The sequence below is a fragment of the Lactuca saligna genome, chromosome 2 (assembly GCF_052625555.1).
Source record: "Lactuca saligna cultivar CGN05327 chromosome 2, ASM5262555v1, whole genome shotgun sequence".
Taxonomy (NCBI): Eukaryota; Viridiplantae; Streptophyta; class Magnoliopsida; order Asterales; family Asteraceae; genus Lactuca; species Lactuca saligna.
Genome location: NC_136418.1, coordinates 163,625,757 through 163,647,926, shown reverse-complemented (window position 1 = coordinate 163,647,926; position 22,170 = coordinate 163,625,757). Strand labels below are relative to the sequence as shown.

The following is a 22,170-nucleotide window of genomic DNA, read 5'->3' as shown; positions in this document are numbered from 1 at the left end:
GTTTTTTTAGCCCATTTTAAAATCTTTAGCCATAAAGAATAATCAGTGTACTTCCAATGACTTATTTATTATAACACTCAAATTTTATTTATTCTTGTTAAATCATTGTACCCTGTAAAATCTACCCAATTATAGCCATGTTATACATCAGATATTGAATAGTTTTTTACTCAAATTACAATGCTATTGATTTCATATTTATACATTAGACCACATACTCTATAACGATTATTTAGAGAGGCTTTAAAATGATTTGGAATAAAGTTGGTCTAGAAATGAAAATGGAAAGACAAAAGAAGCTTAACTGAATTGAAAATATTTTAAAGTCTCGTCTCCTCAATATGTTCTTATGCTCATCTTCTGCTTAAACTTCCATATAAAATAACTCTTGATTTAGATTAAAAGTCAATTTTCTGAAAGTCAAACACATGATGTCATTATAGGTTAAACTCATTAACATATATAAAAAGTCTATTTATTAATATAAAAATAAAAAAAAGGAGAAAAACAATTTACACTTAACCTTACTCTTGATTGTTAAAGTAGATAAGATAAAACACTTAACATAGCTTAACTTGATTTATTGTTAAGGTATTAAGGGTGTTATAATATTGAAAAAGTACATCCATATACTATGTCTTATCTATATTATTTGAAATCAGATTATTACTTTCTAAATGTGCATTCAAAATTTTCCTTGTACAAAGTATACATTTATCTCAATATTCAAGTATTTTACAACATCATGTAAAAAAGATGATCTAATCACATATCAATGATAATACATTGTTATTTGCATCCTATCTAGATCAATGGAATCTTGCATTTAGTTCAAGCTTGCAGCATGTGCTTGGTGATTGAACATAAAACATGATAACAATATCAGAGAGCATGAGTTACTGGAGACCCTGGAGAATTAATAACATGCTCATTCTCCACACCATCTTCATTCACCCTTTCTTTCCTTTTGGAGACCAAAAGAATGAATTGAAAGTGCAGGGACTAAAGTACAATTGTTCAGTAGTTGAACATGAGGCATTCTAGAACCATCTTGAGGCCTTTAAGGTTTCTAAAATTATCCTTGATGGATAATTAGGAAGTTAGATAATTACCTAGTTCAAGATAATATTGTTATATTGGGTTTGAGCTTATCTAGGGTTTCCTGACTGCACTATATAAAGGCCCCTAGGGCTATAATTTTCGACCACTCATACCTTAAAGAGTATAGGCTGAAATTTTGATCTTCTTCATCCTCTTTCCTTAATATCCTTCTTGTTTGTGTTGGATGTGAACCACTAGAGGCACGACGCTTGTGAGGCTTGCTTCCAAAAGATCGACAAAATGGTTTCTTGATTGTTTGCATACACAATCAATAAGGTATGTATTCAATCTTATAAATTCAGATTTTGATAAGAAGTTTTGTGGTTTTGATAGTTCATAGTATGTTGCCTTTATGTGAAAGACATAGATCCTTTATAGGTTGCATGTGCCATAATCATTTAATTGTTAAATGTTTTTCTGCTTAGTGCATATAATTTTGTAACATATGGTTTCCATTAGTGGTATGAAGAGCCAATGTATTTCTTTTATGTATTTGCACATTGGTGAATTGATCAAAACAAAAGAAACTAGATTTTTTGGAATAGTCGCAGCTCACGACGTGAGCATTGATGCTCACGATGTGAGCTCCATTCAGATCCGATTTTTTGAAGCTTATCTGCCTAATCTTCTTATGTGTGATAATTATCTGCTATATTTATCTTCTAAATCCGATTTTACTGAATATATGATGATAAAATAAAAGCCTAAAAATTAGGAGATAGGTCTTTAGCTTGATTAATTATTTGTTGATTAATATGATTGATTTTTTATGTGTATAAATAATTAATTTAGATATTAATTAAACTTAATAATTAATGTCAAATCTTATTTTGTTTATTTTAAATTTAAACTAATTGTTTAATTTTCAAAATTTAAATATAAACAAATATTTTTTTTTTTGAAAAAGTTTAAAAAATACATCTTATACTATATGTAGAATTAAATGTTTAATTATTATTATACGTATAAGATTAAGTTAGTCGAACCGCTAGTACGTCTTATTTACAAAGTTGATCTATGAAATATATACGGAAATTGTCTGTAAAATAATAATTAAATGGATATCCACTTTTGCTAATACATCTTATTTATAAAGTTGATTAATAAAAGATATAAAAAACTATCTATAAAATAATAATTAAATGGATATCCACTTTTACCCAACACTTACGTGAAGAAAATTGAAGTTAAAAACAATAATATTTTATAAAAAATTATAAAAAAAAGTAATATTTTTGAAAAAGTTATAAATCAATAGGTTATTTTTGGAGCATTTTACATATAATAAAAGTTAAGAAAATAAAATTTAACTTTTCCAACTACAAAAACTAAAATAAATACATCTAGGTTTAAAAGGCAATCCCAAAACACATCTAACGTATTTAAACGCAAAACTTTTCTAACGTATTCACGGAACGTCAAAACCCTAAAGGCCTAAACCTTCATCGTCAAATTGGCTGTTTGCCTCTTCTCGACGACAATGGCTGTAAGTAACAATCTTCGAGCTTCTGAATTCAGTATCTCTTTTTTTCCTTCTATTTCGTTCTTGTATAAAGATAATTAGACTGTCTCCAGTCTATGAGTAGATCGTTATCGTCTTCTTATCGCTCAAGTAGGGTAGACTTGCTAGTTTGAAGAGATTAAGGCTAATTAAAGTGTTTGAATCTCTAAGAGTCGGTTTGTGTTTATAAACCAGATTTTGTGGTTAAATGGGGGCGGATTTATCATTTTGGGTTGCTCATATACGCTCGAAATATAAGGCTCGAGTATTTGTGTAAAAAATTGACAAAAGTTTACAGGGTAATTGGGGTTTTTTTTTGATATTCTGTGCAGCAGTTATTTGCGTATTATGTACATTTGATTCAACTTTATTGCTTAGTTGTTTCTGATTGTAGGGTTGTAGTTAGTATGTAGTTTTTTCATTTTACTCTCACTTGCATCTGATGAACTATCATCATCGGCATCTAAGTTTGTGGAGAAAATTGTTATTTTTTTGCTGATGCTTGGATTGGGTTTAAAAGAATTTCTTTTGATTCTTGAACAGTTTGCAGATGATTTACTTTTCTGAATGTATAGTTTTGATGAAAATTTGGGAACTTAACTTAGTTGGTTATGCATTGCAGACTGTACCAGTTAATCCAAAACCTTTCTTGAACAACTTGACTGGGAAGCCAGTGATTGTGAAGCTCAAGTGGGGAATGGAGTACAAAGGTTATCTTGTCTCTGTTGATTCTTACATGAACTTGCAGGTATGATTAAACTTTTTGTTTCAACCTGTTATGTTCATTTGTGCATTTTTGTGCCTCTAATGTTGTTTAATGGCATCATCTTATTTTCCAGTTGGCCAACTCTGAAGAATACATTGATGGGCAGTTTACTGGTAACCTTGGAGAGATTCTAATCAGGTATGTAGAGGCATATGTAATAATGTTCTGTTTTGTGCATAGATTCTTGGCTAAAAAGATTTGTGTTTGATATGCAGATGTAATAATGTTCTGTATTTACGAGGCGTTCCAGAGGATGAAGAAATAGAGGAAGCAGATCGTGATTAGCTAGCAAGCAGGTGGATTGGATCATTAGATGTATTGTATTTTATTTTTATTTCTTCTGTTTTTGTATGGAAATATCTTGTGCTCCATATTCCCTACAACTTTTAATCAGGTGTGGATGTGGGTGGATCCATGAATATATCAGACAATGTTTCACAAATCATTAAAAAATATTGTTGCATAAGGAAATATCTAATTTTGTTTAATCATAAATATATTACAACGTAGGTTATATGTTAAAATACAACAGTTTAAAATTTAACAAAGAAAATACTTTTAAATTTTACTATAAACATAAGGGGATGAAAATATGTTCAATGTGTATGACCCATTACTAGATTCGTGTGAAATCCACAATGTCGGCGATGAAAATATGTTCTTCATCCTTCACCACTATAAAACCCAAGAAGGTATAACGATGAATAATTTACAAAACGAGTGGGTGGGTATTTTATAAAGTGCACTTTATATTTTTACTTACTAATCGTTGTATTTAACTATTTATTTATAATAACACAAAATAAATTCTTTTGCAACAAAGAAAGTTTTTAAGAGCTACAATTTTGAAAACGCATCATTTGTCCAAAAATGCAAATTTTAGATTCGATAATGTATTCCAAAAATATAAATAGTATACCTTACAAGCGTAACCTTCTATTCAGTGATCTAAAAGAAACCATGATAATCAATTTTCAAGAAATCCCGTCAACTTTAGAATAAAATCTCTTATCTTCAAGGTCGTCCCTCTTCCTGTATATATTGAATATGCAACATTTTCAACGATTCTCCGACGCCAAATCACATGAGGCGGAACTATTCTCTCACCTCTTTCATCATCATCTTCAAATAAATCAAAATCATCTACCGATTCTTCATATTCATGTAAGTTTAATTTATTTTCTGGAATGTTAATTGGAATTGAAGATTTCCTCTTTTTCTTCCGTTTTCTCTTTAACTCGTTACCTTGACGTATGTCAACGTGGTAGTGATTATCTTGTTTGCTTTGTAACGCAACTTCCACGAAAATTACCTCCGATTCTTCAAATTCTTCACCCATCACTTGGGTAGGGAGGCATCTCAAAGATGTTGGGAAACCATTGGAATTTATATGCGAAGCAAAATGAATCGTACAAGGCACACTGTGTAATTGATGTATGGGTTTGTTCTTCAAAGTCTTCTTTTGTCATTTGTAAATATCTTTAGATTTAATTAAAACAAAGTCTTTACACTATCGTGTCTTGTTGCATACATCTTTGTCAAAGAATTTTGGGGGTATTCAATGGATTAAATGACATGGACATTTCCCTAAGTTATATATATATATATATATATATATATATATATATATATATATATATATATATATATATATATATATATATATATATATATATATATATATATATATATATATATATATATTAGTTTATAACCTGTGGAAACCACGGTTATAAAATTAATTAAACTTTCATAGTGATTATTCAAAATTATTAAACAATTATTTTAAATAAATTATTAATTAAGAGATATTTTTTATTTATATAAAATTATAATCGTTAATTTAAATAAATACGTGAATTTATATCACCTTATAATTTGTATTAATTTTATTTTAGTTTTTATCTTAATGTTGTTAATTTAATGTAATTGAAGTGTGAAATTTAAAATTTGAAATTTGAAATAGAAAATTAATAGGTTGATAAATGACATTCATTAGTTAAAAGGTCTAATAGGGTGCCACATGACAAAAAAAGAATAAAATATGTATTAATTAGGAACCTTAATATGATGACACATGTTAAAAGGAGATAAAAATATTCTTTTATTACAATAGTTATATATATATATATATATATATATATATATATATATATATATATATATATCTTAACTATATTATTAAGGATATTGCCCACCTCTTGAAAATTAAGAGGTACAACATATCTTACCCAATGTACAATGACATTAAGCAATATACGTATTATACTACACGCCTACACAAGGATCATATACTACACCGTACAATGACCTTACCTAATCTCCTAACCACAACCATCTAACTTATTCACATCGACATGCCCCTTTCCAACTTCATACGGAGGTGGTGATGAACAGATCCGCAGATGGTCATGAAGACGGATTAATGATACTCAACATCTTCGATCCTCAATCCGATCGTCAGCCTTCAAGCAGTCGAGGTCTTAACATGGCGGATCTCCAGCGTTTCCAATATAAACCCTTTCCCCGCCTTCGATTTTCACCCTAACAGACGTCTTAGCATCTTCGATCCTCAGAAACCCTAAAGCTCTGCCATCTAACCTATTCACATCGACACCACCAAAGATGCCCCTTTCCCCGCCTTCAATTTTCACCCTAAAACGCTCTCAGGTCTCAGCTATTAACTGTAATCCCTAGCCCTATAATGTCCCCTCTATCGCCACCAGACATCACACACCATAAAAAAGAAAAAGCCCTAACTCTTCTAGCTACGACTGAGGACTTCTCTTCAACCTGCATCGAAAGCTATAAACCCTTCTTCCATTGACACGCCTTTTACCTTTTCCCCTCGTCTGCTGCTGACTGCTCCTGAATTAAGGAACTTCGGTGGCCGACACATTTCCTCCGCGCTCTTCATGGTACTACTTCACCATCATCTTCATCATCATATGTCGTTTCTTTTCTGTCTCTCTACTTTTATCTTTTTCTTAATGTAAAATTCAGTTCAGTCGTGTATTTGATTCGATATATAACCTGAAACAACCTTTGATGCCGACAATGGAATTGGATTCGGAAGCGTTTGTGGAGGTGGATCCGAGCGGCAGGTACGGACGCTACAGGTTTCGATGCAGGCCTTGAAGAAGTGGTCATTGCAAATATTGAAAGGCTTAGATTATCTACACAAGCATGAACCCTGTATCATTCACACAGATCTCAATTGCAGCAATGTCTTCATCAATAGCAATATCGGCGAGGTACAAATATTGATCCAATAAAGGATTGGTTTTAAACATTTTTAATAATAAATATATAATTAATTAATGAATAGATATATACATATTAGGTAAAAATTGGCAATTTGGGTTTGGCTGCAATAGTTGGTAAGAGCCATTGTGCACATTCAATACTGGGATGTGACATCCCCAAAATCACGGCCAGAAAAGACCGATTTTGTTTATGCTTTATAAAAATCAGAGTACTTCATTTTATAAAAAGGTTGCGGAATTTGTTCCCAGAAAAACATGGTAAATACGTTATTAAAACATTTTCGAAGAAACGTATTTATTTCATTTTAAAACGTTTGGGACGTCATCGTTAATACAGGAACATAAGCATAAACAGAACTTACAATTATTCACACTAGTGGTCTACATCTCTTTAAATCTCTCAGTGTAATGTCACTTCATATCAACACCTGTGATATAAATAAACTGAGTGGGTCAGGTTGGGAAACCTGGTGAGCACATAGGGATTTCAATCCCACAATGTTATACCATATATATAGTTTAAAATTCACAAAATATACAATTTCACTATACATATATATAAACAACTCTTATCCCACCCCGTCGATCCTCGCAACGAGGCTATCCATACTCTCGGACCTAAGATTAGTCGTTTTACCTACTCCATACTCTCGGATCAGAAATGAACGAATTTACCAAATCCATACTCTCGGACTAGGGACGAATGACTAATCCATACTCTCGGATTAAAGATGAATGATTATGCCTAATCCATACTCTCGGACTAGGGACAATAGCTAATCCATACTCTCGGATTAACGACGAATGATTATGCCTAATCCATATTCTCGGACTAGGGACAATGACTATGTCTAATCCATACTCCCGGATAAGTGACATATACTAACTTCTATTCTCTGAGTTTTACTCACTTGTACTCGTAAGAATATACTACCCAATATTCCTCATTTTTAATTTAGGTCTACTCTTTATCCTAAATTATCAAATATAATCAGGTATGTTCTTTAACACGAATTTCAAGCAACATCAATTAACTCGCACATAAACATATAATTAATACTTCAATCAATACTTGTATTAAAATCATGTTCATGAAAGGGACTATGCACTCACCTGAGAAGGTGGTGACTCGGTACTCGGACATCGCTTCGTTTACTTTAAAATAATTTCCTTCGACGAAACCTAGTATTATCACCAATAGATTTTAGTCTATTATTCGCCGAGACTAATTAATAGTCTAGCTATTATTACTATTATATAAGCGTTAAAAAAATACTTACATAACCCATAATAATAGCCCAAGTATTTATTATATGTTCTTAATAACGTTAATATAATTAAATAAAAACTATATTAAAAATAGCGTAGGCGTAGCTCACTTACAGCGGGTTTTATAGAAAACCAGGCTTTGCTTGGAGCAGCGTTTCCGAGCCGAAAAGCTCTTCTTCTCGGAGCCATCGAGCACTCCGGGGCTTCCGCCTCATGCTAGGGAGGTTCCCTAGGCTTTTCGGGGGATTTCGGGGCTAGAGAGAGGTTCTAGAGAGAGAGTAAAGAGAAGAAAGAATGGGAAAGGTGTGAAGAAAATGAGGGTGGGAGAGGTGGTATTTATAGGGTGAAAATAGCTGAACTTGGTGCCACATGTCACCATCTAGTGGCAAGACTTGGGGAGAAAGCAATGGCCAAGATTGTGCCACATCACCCATTTTCGCACAACACACTTCCGACTTCTAAAATCCGTAACTTTCACATACGACCTTCGTTTTTGACGTTATTTATATCCACGCGTAGGTAAAAATAATATCTACAACTTTCATTTTGACTCCGTCGGCTAATTCTCGACCGATCTTAAATTTAACAGTACGAGGCGTTTAGACTGTTAAATGACCGTGAAGAATTCGTAACTCCTTCATACGGACTCCGTTTTCGTCTGTCTTTTTACCGTTGAGTTCCTATTAATGGGATCTTCAACTCTCATTTATTTCACGTAAGCCAAAAACCGCTCGAACTAAAATTCGAGTTTCGGGCTGTACACTGCTAAGCCGAATCTTAGAAAAATCATAACTTCCTCATACGAAGTCAGATTTGGGCGTTCTTTTTATCGACGCTCTTAGTTTAACATATTCTACGACTTTTGTTTAGATTGCTAAGGCTAAAAAGTCTTCTATCGTAAATTCACTATTTACGTCTTCCGGTGCCGTGCCGGTTTTGCCGTAAAACTTCGGCGGGCCATAACTTCTTCGTTATAACTCGGATTTCGGCGTTCTATATATGTACGGAAACCTTGTGACATATTCTAAAACTTGGTTAAGACTATTCATTCTAAATAATCTTTTGTCGAAAAGTCATTTTTGACCCCTATTGCCTCTAAATTGACTAGCCCGGATCTGCGGGCGTTACATGGGGACACTTGAATTCATGGCTCCTAAGCTGTACGAGGAGGATTACATGGAGCTGGTCGATTTGGGTTTGAGATGGTGACTCTTGAACTGCCTTACAGTGAATGTGATAATATTGCCAGAATTTACAAGAAGGTGACATCGAGTCTATGCCCTTCATGGAGGCGTTGAGGCAACTATTTTTCTCTACAGGTGAGTTTACCATTACCATTCAATGCATCAAAAGTTAATGCATAATTGATCAGAATCTCAAATTTTCTTAGAGGTAAACCTTATAAACCAAAAGTTGTAATATAACTAGAAGGAATTATTTTTATTTGTAAATGTTGCAAATGTTATTATGATCCTAAAACACAAATGAAATCTTTCGGGTTATTAGTCATATAGACATGAAATGAGATATTAATTCTTTCTTATTTATTTAAATTTGAAATGTGGCGCCATGTATTCATTCCCACAAATAAAACTACACCCAAAAGCAATTGAAGCTACAAGAAGTGCTGGAAAAGTTCCTGATGTTTTTTATTGCCTCAAGCTCTTGGAAGCCACTGACATTTCTACTATCCCTGGTTCAGGTTTTGGCCAACAAGAAGGGTAGCTTACTTTTCTCCTTTGCCATTTATATCCTTCTTGTTTATTTATACTCTGGTTCAGGCAATGGCATTTAGATGTGTATTGTTTCTATTTATGCCTCCTTAGTTTAATTTATTGTTGATATGGTTTTTGTTTGTTTTCTTGGACTACGATTTTGCATCTTCATGGACTGTATGGTTTATCATTTGGGTATTGTCTCATAATCTCATTATGTCTTTTCCCCTTTACTTTATCATTTCCTTTGTTCAAAAAAGGTCTAATTACCCTTTGGTTCCTCTCTGGATCCCCCATTTGTAACTTTATTTCCTTTTTGATTAATATATTTGTTTCTAATTTCAAACCAGGTTGATGAAGATGACTACTATCATTGGAGACTCAAGAAAAGGAATATCTTGAAATTTTCGCATGATTCTGTTGCCACAAAATCACAATTAGCTCAATGAATTAGTGAGTGAAAATTTTCTTATTGCTTTGTTGTAATTTAACGTTGGGTTAAATGCATATTTATGTAACAACATTAACCAAATGAGGACAAATTCCTGCATTAAGTGGAAACAAAAGTTTCTATCTTTTTAATATAACCGAGAGTCTGAGACTAGATGATCAGACAAGGCCTAAAGGTCTTGTCATATCAAAATTAAAGTTTTTTATTTTCTTTTCCATGTATTGAATTTAGCTGATGTCATGGTTGGATCACGAACTCTGATTGGAGGAATTTTTAGACGCTCAGGCCTCAACCGCTTTGAAAGTAATAAATATTTGGATTACACTCTCACTCCTTTACAACTAATTCATAAAGTGTTGTTTGGATAAAATTATATTTGAGGACAAATTTGGAAAAAAGTTAGGAGATAACAAATTTTTATGCAACTTGTTTCAGAAGGAGCGCGTCTTCAAAGGATTCAAGAAAGATTGAACATACCATTTGATGAAGAAAGCCTTGAACATCAAGTATATTTCAACACCGCTTTAGATTTTTGTTTATAATAATGAATAATCATTACTTTGGAAAAGGTTAACATAAATAATAATTTATGTTATCAACAGAAAGCTCTTATAGATTTGTGGTATTTAACATATCCAGATGTTAAACTTCAAGGTTTGACCTCAGAGCAATGGAAGGATATGGGGTGGCAAGGAGTCAATCCATCAACCGACTTTAGGTTCAATTGCACTTTTTTTTTTTAATTATTTGAATTTCTTGATAAATACAAATATCTATTTTGTTCATGATAACATATTAGTTACGAATGTATAAAAAAAATTTCAAATTGTTTGTTGGTATGATTACAAATAGACGGGTAAAAAGGTCATTTACTCAAACATTACATTCGGTCCAAAAAAGAAACAGACTATTCTATATTCTATCACATCTCCTGTTTTTATACAAAATGTTTTTCTGGTGGAGTTTTTTTTTTCTATAGGGGTTGCGGTTTTATGTATTCGTTTGGCTACCTGTATGAGTGTGAGTGTATAACAAAAATATAATTTTTTTAGTGTATACCAATTATAATATCATACTTCGGCTAATTGTTTAGTTTTGTAGCCTATTAAAGTATCTTTTTTTATGTATCTATGAAGCTAGGTGTTTATAGAAGCTGGTTGAAGTGTCTTTGTGTGTGTGTTTAAAGAGAAGATGGGTTAAATGCAAGAAACACCAACCTGCTCAAGTATGTTGCTATTTCTAGCATATAGTCCGTTTTATCACTTTGGTGGAGTAACATTTACTTAGCATTTGATTCTTGGTGACCTATTAGATTAGAAAGATTTTTTGGATTGATTTGTTTTTCAAGAAGGATGACCTTGTCAAAAACTGCAGATAATAAATTGTGATGATAATTTCCTATGTTGGATCCACTATTTTGCCCACATTTTCTGTTTATTTGTTTCCTTAATTTCTATTGTAGAGATTCTGGAGTATTACCAGCAACTCGATTTTGTGTGTACGTTGTGGTTGACATGGTTTTTGAATTTTTAATGTATGATGTGTACACCTGAAAAACCCATTGACTGGTCATTTTCTACTGTTTATTTGCAAGGTGTCATGTTGTCTCCTTTTTGTTTGTTTTATATTCATTTGACTGTATTTGAAATCCACAACATAAGTCAACATATAAAGTTGTAACAATACATATTAGACACTATATATGGATCAATATGGTTAAACTATGGTAACATATATATTAAAAATTACTTATTTGCTTTATTACTTACATTGTTCATTATATGTAGGTTACATTGTACCTAATCATACAGACCAATAATTGTTATAAATTCAACTCGAAGTGCATGCTTATGTTGAATATATTGAATATAGTATAATAATTAATTTTAAAATAATTGTATGAATGAAGATTTCTAAAAGATTAGTAAATATAGGGCATATTTTTATTAGCTTTCAATTATTTAATTTATTTTGTCCTAACTAAATCTCTTAATTTTAGGGTTAATCGAATATTTATTGTAAAAGTTAAATTTAAATAAAAACTTATTTTTTTTTTTTTGAAAATTTTAAACACAATTGGTTTTTGGTTCAAATTCATATAACATACGGTGATTGTACGTTTTACATAAAATACCATTTTAGAAATATTTTTTTATGAAATAGTATTTTTAATTACTTTTATTATTTGTTTTAATTAATCATCACTACAAAAGCAATTCTCACTCCATAATACAAAAGAAAAAAAAAATCAGGACATGTTTTTTCATGGTAATAAAATTAAAACTAACTTTTATTAATTTTGTATTACATACTAAAATATATCATATTTTTCAGAAAATAGGTGTCGTGTAAGGCATGAGAGAGTTGTGTGAGCCGATTACATGGTGGAGTTTTTCATTTTTTTTTTATAAATTCGTAGTAGAATGAATATACTACAACACAATCTAGAACGAATCATATTAACAAGGAATAAAGTGACAATTATGTTGAAGAATTGGAATAAATGACCATGTAGGCTACTCTGAGATTCAAACATGGATTATGGAATGACACCTGATTAATATGTAAAAAAAAATTAGAACAATGTCATTGATGTCGAAATAGTTGTTGGTCAACATGCTGAAAATTGATTGTTTTTTACAAGGATTTTTCTATGTCCATCTAAAGATGACATATTCTCATTCAAGTTGAAGAGAAAATTGTTTCCAATTCAATTATGTTTCGAAATGACAATCAACAAAGCTCGAAAACAAACAATCTTGCATGTAGATACTTATCTTTTGAAATGGATTTTGTTGCATGACCAACTTTATATGGCATTTCCCAGAAGGATATCATGTGTCAATAAAAAAGTATTAGTGAACTCTGACGAACAATTAAATGGCAGTGATGTCTATACATCAAATGTGGTTTATAAAGAAATGTTGTGCGACTAATAATGCACAATTAATCATGTGTTAATGTATATTTGTAAATTTTCTCAACTTTTCATTTTAAATTCTTATTGATTTCGTTTTGCTAACATGACTTTTATATAATTGTTTATATGTGGTAAACTATTTGCACAAAAGAACTAATCGTTTTTACCGAGTAATTTCTGAAAAAATTTGCACCCGTCGCTTGGCGCGGGTAAACGGCTAATATATATATATATATATATATATATATATATATATATATATATATATGTATGTATATATATATATATGTATGTATGTATGTATATATATATATATATATATATATATATATATATATATATAAAAGATCAATGGAGAACTAAATTGAGGGAGAGAAAGAGAACACTTTTTATCTACAATGAATTTAATTACCAAATTTCATATGTGCATGTTAATACATATATCTAAAAATATTACAGAAAAAAAATTATATGTTTGTATATATGCATATCTTTTTAGAATATATATATATATATATATATATATATATATATATATATATATATATATATATATATATGCATTAAAAAAGCATTTTTTTAAATTCTTTTTTTAAATCTTATTTTTGAAATATAAGGCATATTTTCATATATTTTTATTTTTAAATTTTATTTTTAATTTTTTTGATTTTTTTTAAATCTATGAAAATATTCCTTAAAATTTGAAATTAATATTTGAAAAAAGATTTTTTCAGAAAAATACATTTTTAAAGCATATTCATATTGTTTGTGTATATGCATATTTTAAAAAGCATATGCATATTCACATACATATTTAATAAATATATCTTTAATGCATCTCATATGAATATCCCATGATCGTAAATTCATAAGCCAAGACATGTGTATTCCCTTCAACATAATAACTACACAACTCAACAAAGTCGTCATGCTTGAGTGTTGAAACCATTGAAACCTTGAATCAAAAGAAAAACATTATTCATAAAGAGTAATGCAAGAAATAGCAATATACTTTCATATAACATTGATTAGGTAGATTTTTCAATGTATAATTTTGTTATAGTAAGAAATGAAATTAGAAAAGGATATTCTAAGCAGATAAGTTGACTTTACATGAGTCAAAAACTCTGAATTTGATTCAGCATCTGGAGAAAAATCAAGTTTTTTTTTTCACAACAAGCTTCGACTGAGTATATATTCCCGCATTGATGCCAATGTTATCTTGGGTTGGTCCTAACAAATCACCAGAATATTAGTCCAATTATTTGGAATTGAACAATATAACACAATAAATCAATAAATATAATCTTATCAAAAATTTTGAAACGATGATGCAATTGCTTCCTTTCTTATATATCGAACACATTCCCTGATTTCAACATTTTTCTCCATTCACTTTCGTACACTGGTAATTAGCAGCCTCCATTCACTTTCTTGTATCGACCTCAAGATTGAAACTATAAATGCAAATTCATCCATGTTGCTGCAATTCTTTTGTTGTATTTTTTTGTAACTTTTGTAAGTTATATTTTACTTTATTCTGTGATATTTGTATTTAATAACAAGAAAATAAAAGTTGTAGCTATGAACTTGTTTTTAATTTAATACTTTTAATATTTCAAATTATAGCATTTATCATTTATTATGGTTTTTGTAGCTACCTTTAAATCTGGCAAATGGTGTTATGTGTCTGTGTAATGTGCATAGATGAAAAACAATGTGCATGTAAATAAATATATGTAATATAAATGCAAAAAAAAAGGTGCATGTAGATATGCACTTTTTTTTAAATGTATATATGTACAAAAAAATACGCATTAATAATGTTTTTTTTTTGAAAAATTCCTTTTATAAATCTTAGTTTTGAAATATAAGGTATATTTTTACTTATTTGAAAAAAAGTAATTTTTTATATTTTTTTAAAACAAAGAAAATGTTTATTACATTTCAAATTTAACATTTAAAAAAAGAATTTTTCAAAAAAAATATACATTTTTAATGCATATTCATATTTTTTTATATATATACATATTTTAAAAAAAACATATGCATATGCAGATGGACATTTTTAAAGAACATTTTAAGAGTAACGATATATATGCATATGCAATTATGCATATGAATACATCATATACATATGCATAAAAATAAGTATACACATAATGCAATTAAATAAATATGATTATTATGCGTATGCATATGCATATGAATTACTATATGCATATTTATAAGTATATATGCATATGCATAATATTAATTATATGTATATACATATGCATAATAATAATTATATGTATATTCATATGCATAATAATAAGTATATGCATATAAATAAGATATTCATTATAATAAGTATATGCATAATAATAAGTATATGCATATGCATAAGAATAAATATATGTATATGCATATGAATAAGTATATGAATATACATATGCATAAGAATAAGTATATGCATATGCATATAAATAAGTATATGCGTATGCATATAAATAAGTATTTTCATATACATAAAAATAAGTATATGGATATGCATATGCATAAGAATAAATATGTATATGCATATGCATAGTTATATGAATAAGTATATGCATATGCATATGCATAGTTATATGAATAAGTATATGCATATTCATATGCATATGAATAAGTATATGAATATGCATATGCATAAGAATAACTATATGACATATGCATATATGCATATACATATGCATATGCATATTCATATACTTATTCATATGCATATGTATATGAATAAGTATATGATTATGCATATGCATAAGAATAAATATATGACATATACATATACATACACATATGCATATACATACGCATATATATGCATATACATACGTATATGCATATGTATACACATTGTTGCTAATTCATTTGAATGAGGTCAGACTTTAGTAAAAAGAAAATTTTTGATTTTACATTTTCATCTTCTATTTAAAAAACGGGAGACAATCTCACCAAACACATATAGATTTTGTTGTGAAAAAAATCACAACTTTGTTTGCATTACAAAAGAATTAAACAAAAAGCAAAAAATATAAACATAAAGGGGCAAGGGTATAATGGGAAAAAGATTAATAATCAACTTCTGTTTTATCAAATTACCTAGATAAAGATTAATAATCAAAACTCAAAGTAGCTAAATCCCGACTAAATTTCATATGAAAATTAAACCAATATTTTGACAGTTGAGAACAATAAATAAGAAGAATAATTGAAGCCACTTATTCTTCTTAAATAAAACATACCTTTTCTATGTAATCAATCATCATATTGTCTGTTATTTTGTTTCCTTGTTGGTCAGTCACATGAAACACTATAGAAGAAAAATAGTAAGAACTTATAACTAAACTCGTATTTTTATTTAATATATTTATGTTCACATAATAAATATAAGCATACCATCCATGAACTATTCACCATCGGAGTAGATGTAAGCTTTAGTAATAATAAGATCGAGGTCTGCTAAGATTTGGACCACTTCCAATAGTATTCATTCTTTCATCTTTCCCAACAGAGCTACAAAAGTTAAGAATTTTGAAGTTGGTGATTCTAATAAAAGAAAATGCAAACATGGTAAAGGAAAAAAACATAGAAATTTAGGCAAAAATATTGAAGAGAGAAAAGAAAATTGTGACATAAATAAACAAAATAGTATTGGATGAGATTTTGATTGTAATATATTATTATACTAGTTATGGTTTTTTATTTTATATATATATATATATATATATATATATATATATATATATATATATATATAAAAGATATGAAAGTTAGGAATAGTAAACTTCCTAATTGTTTGACAAGATTGGTCCCTAAAGTTATATATGTTTGCTCCTTTTTTTGTCAATTTTTTTTGTCTCTTTTGGTCCTCTAACTTATCTTGGTTTTAAAAAACTACTTACAACATTGACACTTCACCTTTATTGTTTACAAAGAACCCTTTCACTTTCGTTTGAATTTTTGATAACCCTCATTATTAGTATTTAGTCTTTTTGCATAAATGGATTATTATTATTATTATTATTATTATTATTATTAAATCGTATATTCGAATAATAAGTTAAAACAATTAAAAAAATTTCAAACCACAAAATCAATGTTAAATAAATAAAGCTAAGAATAAATACTAATATGATATATATATATATATATATATATATATATATATATATATATATATATATATATATATATATATATATATATATATAATTTCGATATTAATTTTAAAAAATAAAAATAATTTTATAAGAAATCTATACAAATTTTATTAAAACAAATAACAAATAAAATTGATATATAATAATAATAATAATAATAATAATAATAATAATAAATTGTTAAAAAAATAAAAATAGAAAAAAGAAGGGTAAACTAGTTTTTTATATGAAACATGTATCTAAACTGTAATATTCATAAACCATAGGGGATAGAACCTATCAAATTTTATATTTAATGACCAAAACTATGAATTTGGCCAAAACACAAGAACCGGTTCTATAATTTACTAAGGGAAAATGATTCTTGAGGGTAACTAAATTGTTGCGTTTGTTCTCATTTGGTCCATTTTTTTTGTACTCAATATACCATCAAATTTATTGTTTGTGTTCATCATAACCATTTTGACCAGCTTTTGACATGTGATAGTCAGTCAAAGTGAACACAAACAATAAATTCGATGGTATATTGAGTACACAAAAATGAAAGGGACCAAATGAAAACAAATGCGACAGTTGGGTACCCTCCTGATTTATTTTCCCTTTACTCATTTACAACAAATCTCACGTCATCTCCTACTGATATTAATGACTTTGTGAGATTCATTCTTGCTTCTCTTCAAAACACGAAAAAACATTATTCATACATGTATAACTTTGTAATGCAGTTGAATATTTATTAAGAGAATCTTGACTAAGCATGTGTATTTAATGACTACGTTTACATTTTCATTCAAATGATATCGTATCATGGATTCTAGACAAGTCTATAAACGAGTGGAATCACAAGTGCTGTGATTTTTTTATTTTGCTTGGCTTTAAGATTGAATTCATGTGATAAGATACAACATCAATATGTACAATATCATGCATCTTTTGTAGACATATCACCATAATATACCTTGAGGTAAACGTTTATACTAATAAATATACCTCTCATACACAATCATATCATTTTGCAGAGAGGTGTTGACAGTTAAACGCAATAAACATAGCATAGACCATGTTTTAACGAAGTTACCCCTCCGAAACGCTCTTCATATACGTTATGGTCAAAGAAGGTTACAATCTTTGATAATTTTGCAACTTTAATTTCATTTAACTTTTCGGGAAAAATGACTCAGGAGGGTAACTAACTGTTGAGTTTGTTCTCATTTGTTTTTTTTTTTTTTAATTTTTATTTTTACTCAATATACCTTCAAATTTGTTGTTTGTATTCATCATAACCCTTTAACCGGTTATCATAGGTTAAAAACCGGTCAAAATGATTATGGTAAACACAAACAACAAGTACGATGATATATTAAGTAAAAAAAATTGATCAAATAAAACAATCACAACAGTTAATTATCCTTTTGAGTTATTTTTCCTTTACTATAAATCAATAACTTATTTTTGGATCATTTTATATATAATAAAAGAAGTGAGCAAAATAAATTTTAACCTTTTCAACTACACAAACTAAAATACATACATCTAGGTTTAAACAGCAATCTCAAAACACATCTAACGCTTTCATTCTGATAATCTGTTGACGGAACGTCAAAACCCTAAACCTTCATCGTCAAATCGGCTGTTTGCCTTTTCTCGACGACAATGGCTGTAAGTAACAATCTTCGAGCTTCTGAATTCAGTATCTCTTTTTTTTTTTTTTTTTTCCTTCTATTTCGTTCTTGTATCAAGATAATTAGACTGTTTCCAGTCTATGAGTAGATCGTTATCGTCTTCTTATCGCTCAAGTAGGGTATATTTGCTAGTTCGAAGAGATTTAGGCTAATTAAAGTGTTTGAATCTCTAGGAGTCAGTTTATGTTTATAAACCAGACTTTGTGGTTAAATGGGAGCGGATTGGGGGTTTTTGTGAAAACATTGACAAAAGTTTACCGGGTAATTGGGGGTTTTTTCATATTCTGTTCAGCAGTTATTTGCGTATTATGTACATTTGATTCAACTTTATCGCTTAGTTATTTCTGATTGTAGGGTTGTAGTTAGCATGTAGTTTTTTCATTTTACTCTCACTTTCATGTAGTTTTTTCTTTTGATTCTTGAACAGTTTGCAGATGATTTACTTTTTCTGAATGTATAGTTTTGTGATAGTAGTAAAGACTTTTGATGAAAATTTGGGAACTTAACTTAGTTGGTTATGCATTGCAGACTGTACCAGTTAATCCGAAACCTTTCTTGAACAACTTGACTGGGAAGCCAGTGATTGTGAAGCTCAAGTGGGGAATGGAGTACAAAGGTTATCTTGTCTCTGTTGATTCTTACATGAACTTGCAGGTATGATTAAACTTTTTGTTTCAACCTGTTATGTTCATTTGTGCATTTTTGTGCCTCTAATGTTGTTTAATGGCATCATCTTATTTTCCAGTTGGCCAACTCTGAAGAATACATTGATGGGCAGTTTACTGGTAACCTTGGAGAGATTCTAATCAGGTATGTAGAGGCATATGTAATAATGTTCTGTTTTGTGCATAGATTCTTGGCTAAAAAGATTTGTGTTTGATATGCAGATGTAATAATGTTCTGTATTTACGAGGCGTTCCAGAGGATGAAGAAATAGAGGAAGCAGATCGTGATTAGCTAGCAAGCAGGTGGATTGGATCATTAGATGTATTGTATTTTATTTTTATTTCTTCTGTTTTTGTATGGAAATATTTTGTGCTCCATATTCCCTACAACATTTAATCAGGTGTGGATGTGGGTGGATCCATGAATATATCAGACAATGTTTCACAAATCATTAAAAAATATTGTTGCATAAGGAAATATTTAATACAACAGTTTAAAATTTAACAAAGAAAATACTTTAACCATTTAAATTTTACTATAAAACATAGCGGGGTGAAAATATGTTCAATTTGTATGACCCATTACTAGATTCATATGAAATCCACAATGTCAGGCGATGAAAATATGTTCTTCATCCTTCACTACTATAAAAACCAAAATCCAAGATGGTATAACGATGAATAATTTACAAAACGAGTGAGTGGGTATTTTATAAAGTACTCGTTATAAAATAGAGATAATGTTATAAAATAGAGATAATGTTTATGTAGTATATGGAACTTGATTCAATGGCTTATTTGGTCCTTAAAGTTTTTTTTTTTTTTTTTTTTTTTTTTTTTTTTTTTTTTTTTTTTTTTGTATATTAGGCCGATAAACTTGTAAGTGACATTTTAATTACACCATTTTATCAAGTTTTAGAAGGTTTCCCGGTTACAATGCTTATGTGGCACGTTGATGTGTCCAATAAGCTTACGTGGGAAGCTTATGTGTCGAAGAAGTCCAGTTGTCGATATAGGCTTATTAATTCAAACCCTCATTCGGACCTCCATTAAATCTTTACTTTTTCTTCTCTGAAAAGTCAAAGACTTCCCCCTCCTCGACTATTTCCGTCCTGAAGAAGAATGTCTTCGAGCTCATCGACATTAAGGAATCAGCTACAAGTCACTCATGTTCAGTCGCAAGACGGGGTAAAGGTTTGTGATTGTGTCGTTCTAGCTAAAGAACGAACCTGTTGGAAGATAACAAACCCTGGGAGGCGATTCTGGAATTATCAAAACAGTATGGTAGGTCCCGATTCTCTTGATTTTGATAAGTTAGTATTTTATGGTTTGATGTGTTGTTTCTTTCTGTAAAGACGATAATGGTGTATTTGTATTTTGTTTCATCTGTTAAAAACCATAATTTTATTTGCTTCTTGAGGATCACTGTGAATAAAACTCATTTCGTTGGTACATTAAAGGTAGCTAATTTGTGATTGTCAATCAAACCCTAATTTTATTGGCTTTTTATAGACTAGGTTGAGGAAATGTAGCTTCTTTGAATGGAAAGATGAAGAACAGGCAGACGGGTACTACAAAAACCTGTTATATTCTCTGAAGCAGAAATTGGATGCCAAAGAGGAACTGTCTGAGATGAACAAATTGAGGAGAAGGATTGCTGAAGTGGAGTTTCTACTGTCACAGGAGCAGTATAAGGTGGCAAAGAGTGAGAAAGAAGTTCATGATGCAAGGAAGGCAATAAGCAGGTACAGGATGATAGTTGCCCTGTTGTTTGCTTGCTTGGCCCTATGTGTTTTGAAGTTAGGGGGGGGGGGGGTGATTGTAGTTAGTTAGGTTGGTTAGTGTAAGCTTTTGTTTTTTTGGGATCCCTTGTATTTTTTGTAAAGGCATACTAGAAAGTCAGTATTGATGGGCATTTTGTATGTATTGAAGCTACTTTTAGTTATAAATTGGGGTTATCAACCTTAATGTGTTGATGTTGTAAGGTGGTAAGTCTCTAATGAAAGGGCATATGATAAGTAATGTAAAAATAATTCAAAGTCCCAATTGTAGGGCATTTTGTATAATCAGATGTTGATTTTAATCAAACATATGCATGGCCTGTATTCCCAACAAATATATTTAATTAGATTCGTTGTTGTGCATGTTTTAAATTTGGGAACAAATTAGGAAGTGGTCCATGTGGAAGTACACTATGTGTATGGGGACCATTTGAAGTCAGTGGGTGTTTTAATAATGAAAAAATGGGACCTATGAAGCCATTATAGAACCATATCCGGGACCATATAAAACATCCCCATGCATGCACATTATTCAAATTTTTTCCATGCATAAATATTCAAAGCCAAATGTCATGATTTTACTTAAAAAGGCAACATACTTTCATACTTCATGTCATACATAAATAAATGACCAACATACCCTTATCTGTCATACATAAATAAATGACCAACATACCCTTTTCTGTCATACATACTTAAATGACCAAAATACCCTTTTCTTTCATACATACTTAAATGACCAAAATACCCTTTTCTTTCATACATACTTAAATATAAATTACCAACATCCTATTACATAAACTTTAAATATAAATTACCATCATCCTATTACATAAATTTTAAATCCAATTTACCATCATCCTATTACA

The 22,170-nt window shown here is 29.8% G+C and overlaps 2 protein-coding genes and 1 long non-coding RNA gene across 3 annotated transcripts; 2 read left to right on the top strand and 1 right to left on the bottom strand.

The window, feature by feature from the left end:
- Positions 1–2,459: 2,459 nt before the first annotated feature.
- On the top strand, positions 2,460–3,839 carry LOC145032521 (putative small nuclear ribonucleoprotein F). Its single transcript, XM_078981353.1, has 4 exons — positions 2,460–2,587; positions 3,225–3,350; positions 3,442–3,506; positions 3,584–3,839. Exons 1-4 carry the CDS (start codon positions 2,582–2,584, stop codon positions 3,651–3,653), a joined length of 267 nt encoding a protein of 88 aa, XP_078837479.1. The 5' UTR covers positions 2,460–2,581; the 3' UTR covers positions 3,654–3,839.
- Positions 3,832–4,827, bottom strand: LOC145032522 (uncharacterized). The gene is made up of 2 exons (XR_013677154.1): positions 4,288–4,827; positions 3,832–4,043 (listed from the first exon to the last, which is right to left on the bottom strand). It is a non-coding gene; the product is annotated as an uncharacterized LOC145032522 (long non-coding RNA).
- Positions 4,828–18,687: 13,860 nt separating this feature from the next.
- LOC145029294 (putative small nuclear ribonucleoprotein F) lies at positions 18,688–19,969 on the top strand. Its single transcript, XM_078977876.1, has 4 exons — positions 18,688–18,832; positions 19,384–19,509; positions 19,601–19,665; positions 19,743–19,969. The coding sequence occupies exons 1-4, from the start codon at positions 18,827–18,829 to the stop codon at positions 19,810–19,812; spliced, it is 267 nt and encodes an 88-aa protein (XP_078834002.1). The 5' UTR covers positions 18,688–18,826; the 3' UTR covers positions 19,813–19,969.
- The last annotated feature ends 2,201 nt before the right edge of the window (positions 19,970–22,170 follow it).